This window comes from Oncorhynchus keta, chromosome 20, assembly GCF_023373465.1.
Source record: "Oncorhynchus keta strain PuntledgeMale-10-30-2019 chromosome 20, Oket_V2, whole genome shotgun sequence".
In the NCBI taxonomy this organism is placed as follows: domain Eukaryota; kingdom Metazoa; phylum Chordata; class Actinopteri; order Salmoniformes; family Salmonidae; genus Oncorhynchus; species Oncorhynchus keta.
In genome coordinates this window covers 32,323,172-32,341,512 of record NC_068440.1, presented here as the reverse complement: position 1 = coordinate 32,341,512, position 18,341 = coordinate 32,323,172, and the positions used below count along the sequence as shown (strand labels likewise).

Genomic DNA, 18,341 nt, shown 5'->3' with positions numbered 1-18,341 from the left:
GATCAGGAACACTATTACAGTAACTAGATGGGAAGATCAGGAACACTATTACAGTAACTACCACACATTACACATAACCACTCACACTTAAACATCAAATATTATACACAGAATTAAAAAATGTCAACAGCTTTCTGTCCGAACCAGGTCTTGAGAGATGGACTAAAGGTGTTGTGAGAGATACTACATTGATGTGTGTGTCAATGGGGTTCTAGATACAGAACGAGGTAGCAAAGCAAATTATTACACAGACTCAACGTGGGCCTCGTCATACAAGTGATGGCCATCACATTCACTTTCAAGCCAAAGTGTTCAGTAGACCAGCTTGTCATGACTGACTGACTTCAACAACAGAGGACCTGTCTGTAGAAACAGGAAAAGGTCATTGTGACAGCAAGTGGAATTGTGTCCCATTCGTCTGGTGAACGGGGTGAGAGATGGAGCGAGGGAAGGAGGATGGATGGCCATGCCTCCGGAGTTATCACTATGGGCCTGAGGCTGGGTGGCACTTGAGATACCAGTCAAATCACAGTGATTTACCCCAATCCCCTTTACTGTTCACACTGGAACACACAATGTGGGGTAAGGGGTGACCTGTGATTTCTCTGCAAAAGGGACGGAGTAAATGTTGTGTGTGTTACTTAATGACATATGATTTTTATATTGTCATATCGGCCTCTCATTCCGGGATTTGCGGTATTACCGGCTTAGTACACACCAAAAAACAACAAAAAACACATTGGGCATCTGTTACAAGAATGCTAACAAAATTAGCACAAGTAATAGCGAATTTCTATGGAGGCTGCTAGCTAAATATGCAAACAAAGCAAACTGATTGCCCAGTATAGCATCCATGATTCGTGTCATCGATTGGTCAGTCTATTTTGTTGATATATTTTTTATCTGAAATGACTAGGTGATTTAGTGGTTCTATTTCCGTTGTAATTTTGAGATCCTACTCCATGACAAACATCAACTTCAACTGAGAACATGTTTTGAACGACAGACATTGTGCAAATTAACAAAGTTTTGACGCATGCTTGTCTGCTCTGAAGCGGCATGTGCACGCACACGCTGTGGGTCTGGAGTCACTAGGGCAACGGGCCTGCCTGCTCGGAGAAGATGGGGGAGGAGCAGGCAGAGAACGGAGAGGAGAAAAATGCAAGGAAATCAAAATATAGCAGTGACAGCTGTACAGATAACTCATCCAAAGGGCGTTGAGTTCTTAAACACGGTACAAAGCTTACATAATATTATGCCCCGTCACCTTATTAGTTCAGTAACTTACTTAATAATTAATTTAATGCAGGAAAAACACAATACACGTAATAAATCTCATGCTGCGTTTTGTAAACGCATATCTAAAATGCTTATTGTAATTTCTGCTTGGCATCATACCAACTTTGTGCTTCAGTTGCACAATTCACGAACAGGCATTCTATCAGCAGACAGCGCTCTGGCTGATGTGTAGGTTTTTCTCAATGTGTAGCCACTAGCCAGCCGACTTTTCTCCGGTAAAATTCCAGATTAACTTTAAACAAAACATTAGGAAATGTAGTTAGCTACATTATTTCCATGGTAAATAGAAATATGATGGCCATGCACTGTTTTTGCAACAACAAAAAAAACTAATAGAGTTCCACTTCTGTTCATGAAAATTAAGCTATTTGGGTATTGCACGAATGTATTTTCTGTGAAGGAAAACTATAGTTTTCCGGCCCTCCCAATAGGCAAGATTAGGCCGTCGCCTATGGCAGCACTTGAATGAGGCGGCATTTTGACAATTGGCTGTCGCACTCCGGTGCCCGTGATCGGTTACTACACCGCCCGCGGGACCCAAGCCACCAGATCATAGCGTTGCTGCAGTTCCCGCCCCCACCCCATTCCTGCTTCTCTTGAAGTTCACTCCCACTATTTTTGGTAGCTATGGTGATGTGTGTTATGGTTTTATCCAATTGAGAAATATGAATAAAAATGAATAATTGTGTGTGACGAAGACGATTAGTGATTTAAGGCAACAGCCTAACCTAGCATGTTAACGTTAGCTAGCTACTACTTGTGGATATCATTTTAGCTTAAAGAAATCTAGAGATTTGAAACAATTTGCTACCATATCTAAGAGACAAACTATCAGGAAGTGATTTTTTTTTTCTTTCAATATAAAAGGCGACCCCTGTCAATACACAGCCGGACTCACCTGCTCCCGCTTTCTCCCGTTGTGCTACTGACTAACAAACACGTGACTGGATAAACTGTTCTGGGGAACTACAGGTAAAAAAAATATATAAAAGCGAAAATGTCAACGATTTGACTGAGTTACAGTTCATATAAGGAAATCAGTAAATTTAAATAAATTAATTAGCCCCAAATCTATGGATTTTACGACTGGGTTTGGTGCAGCCAAGCCCACCCACTGGGGAGCCAGCCCCAGCCAATCAGAATGGGGTTTTCCCCATAAAAGTGCATTATTACAGATAATGCAGAAATACATCCCAGTTTCATCAGCTGGTCTCAGACGATCCCATAGGTGAAGAAGTTGGGTGTGGAGTTCCTGGGCTGGCGTGGTTACATGTGGTCTGCGGTTGTGAGGCCGGTTGCACATACTGCCAAATTCTCTAAAATGATGTTGGAGGCGGCTAGAGAAATGAACATTCTATGGCAACAGCTCTGGTGGACATTACTGCAGTCAGCATGCCAATTGCACACTACCTCAAAACTTGAGAGTTCTGTGGCATTGTGTTGGGTTATAAAACTGCACATTTTAGAGTGGCCTTTTATTGTCCTCAGGACAGGGTGCACCTGTGAATTAGCATCGTGTTTAATCAGCTTCTTGATATTCCACACCTGTTAGGTGGATGGATTATCTTGGCAAAGGAGAAATGCTCACTAACAGGATGGGAAAAAAAATGTGTGCCCAGAATTTGAGTGAAATAAGCTTCTTGTGCGTACAGAACATTTCTGGCATCTTTTATTTCAGCTCATGAAACATGGGACCAATACGTTACGTTGCGTTTATACAGTGGGGAGAACAAGTATTTGATAACCTGCTAAATTGGCAGTGTTTCCCACTTACAAAGCATGTAGAGGTCTGTCATTTTTATCATAGGTACACTTCAACTGTGAGAGATGGAATCTAAAACAAAAATCCAGAAAATCACATTGTATGATTTTTAAGGAATCATTTGCATTTTATTGCATGACATAAGAATTTGATCACCGACCAACCAGTAAGAATTACAGCTCTCACAGACCTGTTAGTTTTTCTTTAAGAAGCCCTCCTCTTCTCCACTCATTACCTGTATTAACTGCACCAGTTTGAACTCGTTACCTGTATAAAAGACACCTGTCCACACACTCAATCAAACAGACTCCAACCTCTCCACAATGGCCAAGACCAGAGAGCTGTGTAAGGACATCAGGGATAAAATTGTAGACCTGCACAAGGCTGGGATGGGCTACAGGACAAAAGGCAAGCAGCTTGGTGAGAAGGCAACAACTGTTGGCGCAATTATTAGAAAATGGAAGAAGTTCAAGATGACGGTCAATCACCCTTTTCTGCAAAGGGGACAGGACGACTGCACCGTATTGAGGGGAGGATTGATGGGGCCATGTATCGCGAGATCTTGGCCTTCCCTCAGTAACAGCATTGAAGATGGGTCGTGGCTGGTTCTTCCAGCATGACAACGACCCGAAACACACAGCCAGGGCAACTAAGGAGTGGCTCAGTAAGAAGCATCTCAAGGAGATCAGGTCACCCCAGGGCAACTAAGGAGTGGCCTAGCCAGACTCCAGACCTGAACCCAATAGAAAATCTTTGGAGGGAGCTAAAAGTCCGTATTGCCCAGCAACAGCCCGAAACCTGAAGGATCTGGAGAAGGTCTGTATGGAGGAGTGGGCCAAAATCCCTGCTGCAGTGTGTGCAAACCTGGTGAAGAACTACAGGAAACATATGATCTCTGTAATTGCAAACAAAGGTTTCTGTACCAAATATTAAGTTCTGCTTTTCTGATGTATCAAATACTTATGTCATGCAATAAAATGCTAATTAATTACTTAAAAATCATACAATGTGATTTTCTGGATTTTTGTTTTAGATTCGTCTTCCACAGTTGATGTGTACCTATGATAAAAATTACAGACCTGTACATGCTTTGTAAGTAGGAAAACCTGCAAAATCGGCAGTGTATCAAATACTTGTTTTCCCCACTGTATTTGAATAACCATCCTGTGGCTATTTCCAAATAACCCGGTATACGGTATACCGTCTTAGCGAAATACAGTGCCTTGCAAAAGAATTCATCCCCCTTGGCGTTTTTCCTATTTTGTTGCATTACAACCTGTAATTTAAATAGATTTTTATTTGGATTTCATGTAATGGACATACAAAATAGTCCAAATTGGTGAAGTGAAATTTAAAAAATAACCTGTTTTAAAAAATTCTAAAAATTCTAAAAAGTGTTGCGTGCACATGTATTCACCCCTTTTACTATGAGGCCCCTAAATAAGATCTGGTGCAACTAATTACCTTCAGAAGTCACAATTAGTTAAATAAAGTCCACCTGTGTGCAATCTAAATGTCACATGATCTGTCACATGATTTCAGTATATATACACCTGTTCTGAAAGGCCGCAGAGTCTGCAACACCACTACGCAAGAGCCCCCACCAAGCAAGCAGCACCATGAAGACCAAGGAGCTCTCCAAACAGGTCAGGGACAAAGTTGTGGAGAAGTACAGCTCAGGGTTGGGTTATAAAAAAATATCAAAAACTTTGAACATCCCACATAGCACCGTTAAATCCATTATTTAAAAATGCAAAGAATATGGCACCACAACAAAATTTGCCAAGAGAGGGCCGCCCACCAAAATTCACGGACTAGGCAAGGACGGGATTAATCAGAGGCAACAAAGAGACCAAAGATAACCCTGGAGCTGCAAAACTCCACAGAAGAGATTGGAGTATCTGTCCATAGAACCAATTTAAGCCATACAAGCCACAGAGCTGGGCTTTATGGAAGAGTGGCCAGAAAAAAGCCATTGTTTAAAGAAAAAAATAAGCAAACACGTTTTGTGTTCACCAAAAGGCATGTGGGAGACTCCACCAACATATGGAAGAAGGTACTCTGCTGAGATGAGATTAAAATGTATCTTTTTGGCCATCAAGGAAAACGCAATGTCTGGTGCAAACCCAACACCTCCCATCACCCCGAGAGCACCATCCCCTCAGTGAAGCATGGTGGTGGCAGCATCATGCTGTGGGGATGTTTTTCATTGGTAGGGACTGGGAAACTGGTCAGAATTGAAGGAATGATGATTGGCGCTAAATACAGGGAAATTCTTGAGGGAAACCTGTTTCAACCTTCCAGAGATTTGAGACTGGGACGGAGGTTCACCTTCCAGCAGGACAATGACCCTAAACATACTGCTAAATCAACACTCGAGTGGTTTAGGGGGAAATCCATCTAGGAAGGCAAAGCCCAGACCTCAATCCAATTGAAAATCTGTGGTATGATTTAAAACTCATCCAACTTGAAGGAGCTGGAGCAGTTTTGTCTTGAAGAATGGGCAAAAATCTCAGTAGCTAGATGTGCCAAGCTTAGAGGCTTACCCCAAGAGACTTGCAGCTGTAATTGCTGCAAAAGGTGTCCTTACAAAGTATTGACTTTGGGGGGGAATAGTTACGCACGCTCAGGTTGTCCGTTTTTTTCTTATTTCTTGTATCTTCAAAGTAGTAGGCATGTTGTGTAAATCAAAAATGGTACAAACCCCCAACAAATCTATTTTAATTCCAGGTTGTAAGGCAACAAAATATGAAAAATGCCAAGGGGGGTGAATACTTTCACAAGCCACTGTACATACCTTAATAATATGCTACCACGAATCTCTGTATTGCATTTAGATACAACTTGCTCTGACCTGACACATGAATCACCCAACAAAGATGCATGGTTTGACCTTTTTATTTGATTTATTTCAACTACATCCAATTTGCTGCGTAGTGTTGGAGGGTATTTTGTAAATTACATGGCCGAAGTCAAGGATCGGTAGGATAGTCAGTTTTACGAGGGTATGTTTGGCAGCATGATTGAAGGATGCTTTGTTGAGAAATAGGAAGCAGATTCTAGATTTAATTTTGGATTGGAGATGCTTAATGTGAGTCTGGAAGGAGAGTTTACAGTCCAACCAGACACCAAGGTATTTGTAGTTGTCCACATACAGAACCATCCAGAGTAGTGATGCTTGACGGGCGGGCAGGTGTGGGCAGCGATCGGTTGAAGAGCATGCATTTAGTTTTACTTGCATTTAAAAGCAATTTGGGGCCATGGAAGGAGAGTTGTATGGCATTGAAGCTCGTCTGGAGGTTAGGACAGTGTCCAAAGAAGGGCCAGAAGTATACAGAATGGTGTCGTCTGTGTAGAGGTGGAACAGTGAATCACCAGCAGCAAGAGCGACATCATTGATGTATACAGAGAAGAGAGTCGGCCCGAGAATTGAACCCTGTGGCACTCCCATAGAGACTGCAAGAGGTCTGGACAACAGGCCCTCCGATTTGACACACTGAACTCTATCAGAGAAGTAGTTGGTGAACCAGGCGAGGCAGTCATTTGAGAAACCAAGGCTGTTGAGTCTGCCAATAAGAATGTGGTGATGGACAGAGTCAAAAGCCTTGGCCAGGTTGATGAATACAGTTGCACAGTATTGTCTCTTATCGATGGTGGTCATGATATTGTTTAGGACCTTGAGCGTGGCTGAGGTGCACCCATGACCAGCTTGAAAACCAGATTGCATAGCGGAGAAGGTACGGTGGGATTCGAAATGGTCGGTGATCTGTTTGGTAACTTGGCTTTCGAAGACCTTAGACAGGCAGGGTAGGATAAATATATCACCCAACAAAGATACATGGTTTGACCTGACATGCATCACCCAACAAAGATTCATGGTTTGACCTGACATGCATCACCCAACAAAGTCAGCTGATGCATAATGCATCAAACCTGTCACACCTCAGACCCCCCAAAAATATCATCCATTATATAATGCTGTGATCCATCCATCTGGAGCAGTGTGTGTGTGAGAGTGAGTGAGTGAGTGAGTGAGTGAGTGAGTGAGTGAGTGAGTGAGTGAGTGAGTGAGTGAGTGAGTGAGTGAGAGAGAGAGAGAGAGAGAGATATGTTGTGAGTGTGATGGTGTGTGTGTGTGCGCGTGCACATGTGTGCGTCAGAGGCTTGGTCTGTCTCTCGAAGGGTAAACAGTAGTGACATCCTGCCGGCCAGGCAGAAGAGCTATGCTGTTATCAGACAGAGACAGGGTTCAAAATTAAATTGTGTTTGCCAGTAATGGGAGCAGCCTCGTCGCCCGTCTGTCCAAACAGGCCTTACTAGACTAGACGGGATTAGGCCCTTACCCCCCCCAGGACCCTGTGTGTGAGTACATCCTCTTCCTGAAAGCACCAGGTAGAGAAACGGTAAATGTGCTTCTTCTATTATCCCCAGAGCAGCAGAGGATGGAGTTCTCCTGTACTATATCATGGAGCTCTGATAAGATCTGAAAGACTAGATGGAGTCGCCAGTGCTGGGCATTTGTGTCTTTGTGTGTGTATTATGTCAGTGAAGGCTCCTTAGAGGAGGAAGGGAAGGACAATCCTCCTCAGTGAATTTCATAAAAATAGTGAAACAAAAGTATATTTATAGACACTATACTAAATATATTCACGTCAACAAATACTTGATTAAAACACACCATTTTGCAATGGAGGTCTACAGTAGCCTCAACAGCACTATGTAGGGTAGCACCATGGCGTAGCCAGAGGACAGCTAGTTTCCGCCCTCCACTGGGTACATTGATTTCAATATAAAACCTAAACGTGGTTCTCACCCCTTTCCATAGACTTACACAGTAATTATGACAGGTTGGAGGACGTCCTCCAGAAGTTATCAGAGCTCTTGCAGCGTGGACTGACATGCTGTCCACCAAATCAAAGCACAAGCTACAGTTAGCTAGCACTGCAGTACATAACATGTGATGAGTAGTTGACTCAAAGAGAGAGAAAGAAACAAGGAGAAAGCTATACATTTAATATTTTTTTTCACTTAGCTAGCAAATGCAGCTATCGAGTTTAGCCTGTTTACCTGACTCAAACAGGGATTGATGCTATGTTACTTAGCTGGCTATGGCTATCCGATACTGGTACTCTGGTAAGCTTTTGGTTTTATAATTTTTTTGCCCCCGGGGCCCATGGGTGTAACTGCTAAACTGCTAGCTAACTGTACACTTTACTGCATGATTGTAGCATGGTTACTAATGTTTTAGTTCTAGTAGCTATGTTGACTTGATGTTAGCTAATATGGTGACAATGATGTAAGCTGCGTGTTGCGGTTATGATATGAAGGTTTGGCTTAGAATTTTTTTTTTGCCTGGTCACAGACAGCTGATGTGTTGTGCATTTAAGTCCACAAGTGAATGGAAAAGGTGAGAGCGCGTAGATGCGAGAAGGAATTATCCAACAATCAAAGGGATCATGCTGTTTGTATGTGGCTGGTATGAAAGTGAACAGTGTTCGCGCGTGATCAGGGATGTATTTATTCTACCGATTCTGTTGAAACACTTTTCTTTAACGGAAGCAAACGGAACGGGGGGTAAACATACCTGAAGTTGTCCAATAGAAAGTTTTGTTTGCAACTGTCGACTAATGATTACACCGTCAATCCGCTAGATGCAGGCAAGATTGTACATGGAGGTATTGAATGTGTCAATGTCTGTCACCTTGATTACTCAAATTTCTCTCGACCTGTGCACCTACGTTGTAAAATTTAATTCATAGGCTAGATTGTAGCACCCTCGTGATGGATATAGGGAGCACGTGACTCATGTAGTAGCCTAAACCTATTGATCTTACATTAAGCTGGGTGAATGGAATATGAATGACAATTTCCATTACAGCATATTGGATGACTATGAGTCATGCTCATAAACAAAATCATAATAATTGTCCTGCCTCATCTTAAAATGGCAGACTGCCACTGGTGTGTGTGTGTGTGTGTGTGTGTGTGTGTGTGTGTGTGTGTGTGTGTGTGTGTGTGTGTGTGTGTGTGTGTGTGTGTGTGTGTGTGTGTACAGCTGCTTGCATGTGTGTCTCTACTTTGTTCTCTGTGCATCTATGGCCCTATATCGAAATGTATATTGTGTTTATGGTGTGCATGCATCCCACTGTGTGGTCGGAATCGGTACCTACTTTGTTGCGTGAGGTGATGATCTGTTTGATGACGATGCGGTCTGCGAGGACCAGGACTTTGGTGACGGAGGAGAGGAGCATGCGGGCGGCCTTCACCATGCCTGTCCTGTTACTGAACACCGTCTTGCGTCCGTCCACAAGGGGGGCCACCGGCATCCCAACATCTGTCAGCTTGGCTATGGCATCCCCTAGGACAAAAAGGAGGTAGAGAATGATGGTGATGATGGTGGGGGTGATGATGATGAGGATCAAATCTATAGGAATTTTCAGCATACAAACACCATACAACATTTTCAGAGGTACCATGTAAATTATCACTGTATCTCCATGTTCTAATACTTGGTCAAACTGCTTCACAGTGGTAATTGTGTTTTCAAACAACCCTGCCGGAGAGCTATTCATTTAGTGTTTCGTGCATTATCCAAAATTGTGTTCAAAAAACTGACATCCAGAATTCAGCTTTGGTTTCTTTGAGATGTTTAGCGAGCTAAATCCCCTTTGGTTCCCTTCCCATGGTTGGTGCCCCCTCTCCTGTCAGTCAACAGCAGCACCATGAATCCCAGTAGGAACATCTCATCAACCCGGTAGGCACTGCAGCAATGTGATGCCAGCCCAATTTACAGGCCCTCTGAGATGCATGACCAGGCCATTTCAATCTAAGTCGCTGGTACACTGGAGGGTCGTAGTTTGTTCATGAAACTCAAAAACAACCCTAGGTGGGAGAAGGAAAAAGGCTTTAAAAAGGAAAATGAACACACAAATATTTAAACACCATAACAGTCTCAGGCAGTAGAGAGAGAGAGGGAGGAGGGCGAAGAGAGAGAGACGTGAATTATGTTGGATACATGGTTGGCCTCCTTATTTGGGTTGGCTTGCATTCCAAAAGGAAGTGTACTGATTGCATCCGACAGCCCTTTGTCGATGCCAGAATGCCCCAAACCAGCTGAAACATTCAGCCTGAATCACAAAGAATGCTGCTGAACCCCAGAATAGGCTCTGGAATAAGCATGGAGCATGGTGATGCTATGCCAGAATCCCCCACCATCAATTTTTTTATTGGTCACATACATTAATATCTGCTAACCATGTGTGAGTGTAGCAAAATGCTTGTCCTTCTAGTTCCTACAGTGCAGTAATATCTAACAAGTAATCGAACAATTCCCAACAACTATTTAATACACACAAATAAAATGATGAATGAGAATATATACGTATAAATATATGGATGAGCGATGGCCGAGCAGGAATAGGCAAGGTGCAATAGATAGTATAAAATACAGTATATACATATGAGTAATGCAAGATACGTAAACATTATTAAAGTGACATTGTTTAAAGTGGCATTGTTTAAAGTGACTAGTGATCCATTTATTAAAGTGGCCAGTGATTGGGTCTCAGTGTAGGCATCAGCCTCTGAGTTAGTGATGGCTGTTTAGCAGTCTGATGGCCTTGAGATAGGTGTTTTTCAGTCTCTCGGTCCCAGCGTTGATGCACCTGTGCTGACCTCGCCTTCTGGATGGTATGGATGATAGCGGTGTGAACAGGCAGTGGCTCGGGTGGTTGTTGTCCTTGATGATCTTTTTGGCCTTCCTGTGACATCGGGTGCTGTAGGTGTCATGGAGGGCAGATAGTTTGCCCCCAGTGATGCGTTGTGCAGACCTCACTACCCTCTGGAGAGCCTTATGGTTGTGGGCGGAGCAGTTGCCTTAACAAGCTGTGATACAGCCCGACGGGATGCTCTCGATAGTGCATCTGTAAAAGTCTGTGTGTTTTAGGTGAGAAGCCAAATTTCATCAGCGTCCTGAGCTTGAAGAGGTGCTGCTGCACCTTCTTCACCACTCTGTGTGTGGGTGGACTATTTCAATGTCTGTGATGTGTACGCTGAGGAACTTTCCACCTTCTCCACTACTGTCCCTTTGATGTTTCCTGAAATCCACAATCATCTCCTTTGTTTTGTTGACGTGAGAGGTTGTTTTCCTGAAACCACACTCCGAGTACCCTCACCTCCTCCCTGTAGGCTGTCTCATCGTTTTTGGTAATCAAGCCCACTACTGTTGTGTTGTCTGCAAACTTGATGATTGAGGTGTGCATGTCCACACAGTCGTAGGTGAATAGGGAGTACAGGAGGGGGCTGAGAATGCACCCTTGTGGTGCCCCAGAGTTGAGCGTCAGCGAAGTGGAGATGTTGTTTCCTACCTTCACCACCTCGGGCGGCCCGTCAAAGTCCATGACCCAATTGCACAGGGCAGGGTTGAGATCCAGGGCCTCCAGCTTGATGATGAGCTTGGAGAGTCCTATGGTGTTGAAAGCTGAGCTGTAGTCAATGAACAGCATTCTTACATAGGTATTCCTCTTGTCCAGATGGGATAGGGCAGTATGCAGTGTGATGGCGATTGCATCGTCTGTGGACGCAGTCCTTGTTAGCGGGCCGCGAAGGCGGCACTGTATTATCCTCAAAGCGGACAAAGAAGGTGTTTAGTTTGTCTGGAAGCCTGACGGTGTATGTGACGTGGCTGGTTTTGTTTTTGTAGTCCTTGATTTCGTATAGACCCTGCCACATACGCCTTGTATCTGAGCCGTTGAATTATGACTCCACTTTGTTCCTGTACCAGCATTTCGCTTCTTTGATGGCCTTGCGGAGGGAATAACTACACTGTTTACGCTCAGCCATACTCCCAGACCTCTTTCCATGGCTAAATGCAGTGGTTCACGCTTTCAGTTTTGCGCCACCAGCCATCCACGGTTTTTGGTTAGGGCAGGTTATAATAGTCACAGTGGGTACAACATCTCCAATGCACCTCCTAATAAACTCACTCACCGAGTCAGCGTATAGATCAATGTTGTTTTCTGAGGCTGACCGGAACATATCCCAGTCCGTGTGATAATAACAATCTTGAAGCGTGGATTCCTCTTGGTCAGACCAGTGTTGAATGGTTCTAGTCACTGGTACATCCCGTTTGAGTTTCTGCCTATAAGACGGTCGGAGCAAGATGGCATCGTGGTCGGATTTGCCAAAGGGAGGGCTTTGTATGCATAAGTGTTCCCCTACAGTGTTGCTTCACAACAGTGTTGTATTCTTGTTCTAGGCCTAACAGCTGATGGTGTGTTAGTTCCCCCATTTATTCACCATGTCTCTTTATCACTAAGCTCTCTTTCATTGGGAATTATTTTCTGCTGCTTGGTATTTGAAAGGGGTGAACACTTGACTTCATTAAAACCTGTGGAGTCTTGTAACAAGTCCTTACCATAAGGGTAGTCTTATAACAGGGTGATTGTGATGCTATGCAGTCTACAGCCTGCAGGTTGCACTGACTTGGACAGTTAGAGATACAGGGCCAGGGCCCCTTTAGACACTGACTATCCACAACTCTTAATACAGTAGTTGCCTCCTAAAACCTCAGCTAGCGACATTCATTTGTTTGGGCTGGTCCAGCAAAACAGCCTGAAACCAACAAATCCGCCTCAGTGGCCCCTATCTACAATGTCGTACCATGATGGAGATCACCAAATTAAAGTAATGTAATCACCTTATTTATTTAATTATGCTGCCTGCATGCCTGTCTGTCTGCCTCCCTGCTTGCCTCCATTGCCTGCTTGCGCTGGAGGAGGCCCACTTAGTCTCTCCCTCCCTCTGGCTACACGTTAAGAGGCCATCAATCCATCAATACTTTCCTGCAGATTTAAAGCTTTACCTCCCTTCCCTTTCTCTTTTCGTCACAGAGAAGACAACTTCATTCCGTTCCAAAACGACAGAGGGAAAAGTACACTCTTTTTCAGATTCTCAATAGAGTATAGAATGTAAGAAAATGGCAGATAGGAGTAGAAGGAATCAATTGGCCAGTGGACCACTCTGGCTGACGATTCCCACCAGCTCTCTTTTGTCTGGGTTTAGCCCTTTTCAAATCAGCACACTGGGGGATTAAAGACATTGTTACACATGCCACTTCTCCCAAACAAACCTATTATCCCCTGTGTTGGGGGTCTAAATACTTACCCTGTGAAATTTTGTTTTGGACTTATCAACATGATAAGACTGCGATTGGGCTTCAGGCCTTAGGCTTCGTCCCCATTTTTTATCATGCTATTTTTAAATAGCAAAGCCGGCTCAAAAATACACTACACTGTTCGGTTGAAAGGGTGTTGATAGCCGTGGTGTAGATATCCTCCTCCCACGAAAAGTGGTGAAAGAGGGGGAAACGGCTCTCTCTCCCTCCCTCTCCAAGGGCTTTATTGGCATGGGAAACATTTGTTAACATTGCCAAAGCAAGTGAAGTAGATAATAAACAAAAGTGAAATAAACAATACAAATTAACAGTAAACATTACACTCGCAAAAGTTCCAAAAGAGTAAAGACATTTCAAATTGTGTCATATACACAGCGTTGTATATGTATGATGGCGCCAGAGAAGATGGATGCCGTTTTGACCAACCGTGCTATTTTGTTAGTAACCTATTTTGTACATAATGTTGCTGCTACCGTCTCTTATGACCGAAAATAGCTTCTGGATATCAGAACAGCGATTACTCACCTCAAATTGGACAAATCATTTTTCTTTAATGAGTCGGACAGGAAGGATATACTCGAACACCTGAAAAGGCTGCTAATCCAGAGGGGGAGCTCCTAGTGGCCAGGGACTCTAATGTAGGGAAACTTAAATCAGTTTTACCTCATTTCTATCAGCATGTTAAATGTGTAACCAAAAACTCGACCACCTTTACTCCACACACAGAGACGCATACAAAGCTCTCCCTCGCCCTCCATTTGGCAAATCTGACCATAATTCTATCCTTACATGCTTCAAAGCAAAAATTAAAGCAGGAAGCATCAGTGACTAGGTCAATAAAACAGTAGTCAGATTAAGCAGATGCTAGACTACAGGACTGTTTTTCTAGCACAGACTGGAATATGTTCCAGGATTCTCACTCACTGGCTTCATCAATAAATGCATCGATGACGTCATCCCCACAGTGACTGTAGGGATGACGTCATCCCCACAGTGACTGTAGGTACATACCCCAACCAGAAGCCATAGATTACAGGCAACATTCGCGCTGAGCTAAAGGGACAGGGCTCCGGGCAGCCGAGCGGAAATGGAGGAAAACTCGCCTCCCTGCGGACCTGGCATCCTTTCACTCCCTCCTCTCTACATTTTCCTCCTCTGTCTCTGCTGCTAAAGCCACTTTCTACCATTCTAAATTCCAAGCATCTGCCTCTAACCCTAGGAAGCTCTTTGCCACCTTCTCCCCCCCCCCTCCCTCTCTGCAGATGACTTCGTCAACCATTTTGAAAAGAAGGTCGACGACATCCGATCCTCGTTTGCTAAGTCAAACGACACCGCTGGTTCTGCTCACACTGCCCTACCCTATGCTCTGACCTCTTTCTCCCCTCTCTCTCCAGATGAAATCTCGCGTCTTGTGACGTCCGGCCGCCCAACAACCTGCCCGCTTGACCCTATCCCCTCCTCTCTTCTCCAGACCATTTCCGGAGACCTTATCCCTTACCTCACCTCGCTCATCAACTCATCCCTGACCGCTGGCTACGTCCCTTCCGTCTTCAAGAGAGCGAGAGTTGCACCCCTTCTGAAAAAACCTACACTCGATCCCTCCGATGTCAACAACTACAGACCAGTATCCCTTCTCTCTTTTCTCTCCAAAACTCTTGAGCGTGCCGTCCTTGGCCAGCTCTACCGCTATCTCTCTCAGAATGACCTTCTTGATCCTAATCAGTCAGGTTTCAAGACTAGTCATTCAACTGAGACTGCTCTTCTCTGTATCACGGAGGCGCTCCGCACTGCTAAAGCTAACTCTCTCTCCTCTGCTCTCATCCTTCTGGACCTATTGGCTGCCTTCGATACTGTGAACCATCAGATCCTCCTCTCCACCCTCTCCGAGTTGGGCATCTCCGGCGCGGCCCACGCTTGGATTGCGTCCTACCTGACAGGTCGCTCCTACCAGGTGGCGTGGCGAGAATCTGTCTCCTCACCACGCGCTCTCACCACTGGTGTCCCCCAGGGCTCTGTTCTAGGCCCTCTCTTATTCTCGCTATACACCAAGTCACTTGGCTCTGTCATAACCTCACATGGTCTCTCCTATCATTGCTATGCAGACGACACACAATTAATCTTCTCCTTTCCCCCTTCTGATGACCAGGTGGCCGAATCGCATCTCTGCATGTCTGGCAGACATATCAGTGTGGATGACGGATCACCACCTCAAGCTGAACCTCAGCAAGACGGAGCTCCTCTTCCTCCCGGGGAAGGACTGCCCGTTCCATGATCTCGCCATCACGGTTGACAACTCCATTGTGTCCTCCTCCCAGAGCGCTAAGAACCTTGGCGTGATCCTGGACAACACCCTGTCGTTCTAAACTAACATCAAGGCGGTGTCCCGTTCCTGTAGGTTCATGCTCTACAACATCCGCAGAGTACGACCCTGCCTCACACAGGAAGCGGCGCAGGTCCTAATCCAGGCACTTGTCATCTCCCGTCTTGATTACTGCAACTCGCTGTTGGCTGGGCTCCATGCCTGTGCCATTAAACCCCTACAACTCATCCAGAACGCCGCAGCCCGTCTGGTGTTCAACCTTCCCAAGTTCTCTCACGTCACCCCGCTCCTCCGCTCTCTCCACTGGCTTCCAGTTGAAGCTCGCATCCGCTACAAGACCATGGTGCTTGCCTACGGAGCTGTGAGGGGAACGGCACCTCAGTACCTCCAGGCTCTGATCAGGCCCTACACCCAAACAAGGGCACTGCGTTCATCCACCTCTGGCCTGCTCGCCTCCCTATCACTGAGGAAGTACAGTTCCCGCTCAGCCCAGTCAAAACTGTTCGCTGCTCTGGCCCCCCAATGGTGGAACAAACTCCCTCACGACGCCAGGACAGCGGAGTCAATCACCACCTTCCGGAGACACCTGAAACCCCACCTCTTCAAGGAATACCTAGGATAGGGTAAGTAATCCTTCTCACACACCCCCTAAAAAGATTTAGATGCACTATTGTAAAGTGGCTGTTCCACTGGATGTCATAAGGTGTGAGTTACCAATTTGTAAGTCGCTCTGGATAAGAGCGTCTGCTAAATGACTTAAATGTAATGTAAATGGAAGCTTTCAATGAGCGGGACTCTAACCCGAAAGTTTATAAGAAATCCCGCTATGCCCTAAATAACGTCTATGCTCGCTTCGAGGCAAGTAACACTGAAACATGCATGAGAGCATCAACTGTTCCGGATGACTGTGATTACGCTCTCCGCAGCCGATGTGAATAAGACCTTTAAACAGGCCAACAATCACAAGGCCGCAGGGCCAGACAAATTACCACAACCTGTACTACGAGCATGCGCTGACCAACTGGCAAGTGTCTTCACTGAAATTTTCAACCACTCCCTGTGAGTCTGTAATACCAACATGGTTCAAGTACAGACCATCATAGTGTTCTTTGGCACAGGGACTAAGGTAACCTGCCTAAATGACACCCGACCCGTAACACTCACGCCTGTAGCCATGAAGTGCTTTGAAAGGCTGGTTATGGCTCACAACACCATTATCCCAGAAACCCTAGACCCACTCAAATATGCATACTGCCCCAACAGATCCACTGATAATTCAATCTCTAATTCACTCCACACTGCCCTTTCCAACCTGGGGTAAAGGAACACCAATGCGAGAATGCTATTCATGGACTACAGCTCAGCATTCAACAACATAGTGCCCTCAAAACTCACTACTAAGCTAAGGACCTTGGGACTAAACACCTCCCTCAGCAAATGGATCCTGGACTTCCTGACGGGCCATCCCCAGGTGGTAAGGGTAGGTAACAACGCATCCGCCACGCTGATACGCAACACGGGGGCCCCTCTGGGGTGCATGCTCAGTCCCCTCCTGTACTCCCTGTTCACTCATGACTGCACGGCCAGGCACGACTCCAACACCATCATTAAGTTTGCCTATGACAACAGTGGTAGGCCTGATAACTAACAACTAACAAAGACAAAGGAGTTGATATGGATTACAGGAAAAGGAGGACCAAGCATGCCCCCATTCTCATTGACGGGGCTGTAGTGGAGCAAGTTGAGAGCTTCAAGTTCCTTGGCATCCTTATCACTAACAAACTAACATGGTCCAAGCACACCAAGTCATGAAAAGGGCACAAAAAAACCTATTCCCCCTCTAGAGACTGAAAAGATTTTGCAAGGGTACTCGGATCCTCAAAAAAGTTTTACAGCTGCACCATCGAGAGCATCCAGATGGTTTGCATCACTGCCTGGTATGGCAACTGCTCGGTCTTGGACCGCAAGGCATTATAGAGGGTAGTGCGTACGGCCCAGTACATCACCGGGGCCAAGCTTCCTGCCATCTAGGACCTCTATACACAGAGATGTCAGAGGAAGGCCAAGAAGGCCAAAATGTCCAAGACTCCAGCCACCCTAGTCATAGACTGTTCTCTGTGCTATCGCATGAGGTACCGGAGAGGTACCTAAGCTGCATCCCTGTCTCACCCCACAGCCCTGTGGAAATAAATGTTTTCTTTTGCTCATTTTAACTGCACACTTGTTGTTTGTGTGTTTATAGATTTTATAATGTATGTTTTTCCGTCAACACCACTTTCCATGAATTTGTATAGCAGACCCTCATGCCAAATTGAGTCAAAGGCTTTTTCGAAATCAATGAAGTATGAGAAGACATTGTTTTGGTTTGATTGTTAATTAGGGTTCGCAGGTTGAATACAAATTAAGTCGGAAATTTACATACACCTTAGGCAAATACATTTAAACTCAGTTTTTCAAAATTGTATTTAATCCTAGTAAAAACTCCCTGAAGTAGGTCAGTTAGGATTACCACTATTTTAAGAATTGGAAATCTCAGAATAATAGTAGAGTGATTTATTTAAGTTTTTATTTTTCTCATCACATTCCCAGTGGGTCAGAAGTTCACATACACTCAATTAGTATTTGGTAGCATTGCCTTTAAATTGTTTTAACTTGGGTCAGATGTTTTGGCGAGCTTTCCCACAATAAGTTGGGTTAATTTTGGCCCATTCCTCCTGACAGAGCTGGTGTAACTGAGTCAGCATTGTAGGCCTCCTTGCTCGCACACACTTTTCAGTTCTGCCCAC

At 44.9% G+C, this 18,341-nt stretch overlaps 1 protein-coding gene across 1 annotated transcript in view; it reads right to left on the bottom strand.

Annotated features, from left to right (window-relative positions):
* Positions 1-18,341, bottom strand: part of LOC118399639 (alpha-catulin) — a 117,441-nt gene that overhangs the window by 45,875 nt on the left and 53,225 nt on the right. Inside the window, exon 3 of the mRNA XM_035795892.2 lies at positions 9,232-9,419. Within this exon, the coding sequence (XP_035651785.2) occupies positions 9,232-9,419 (188 nt within the window). The remainder of the gene's footprint in view (positions 1-9,231; positions 9,420-18,341) is intronic.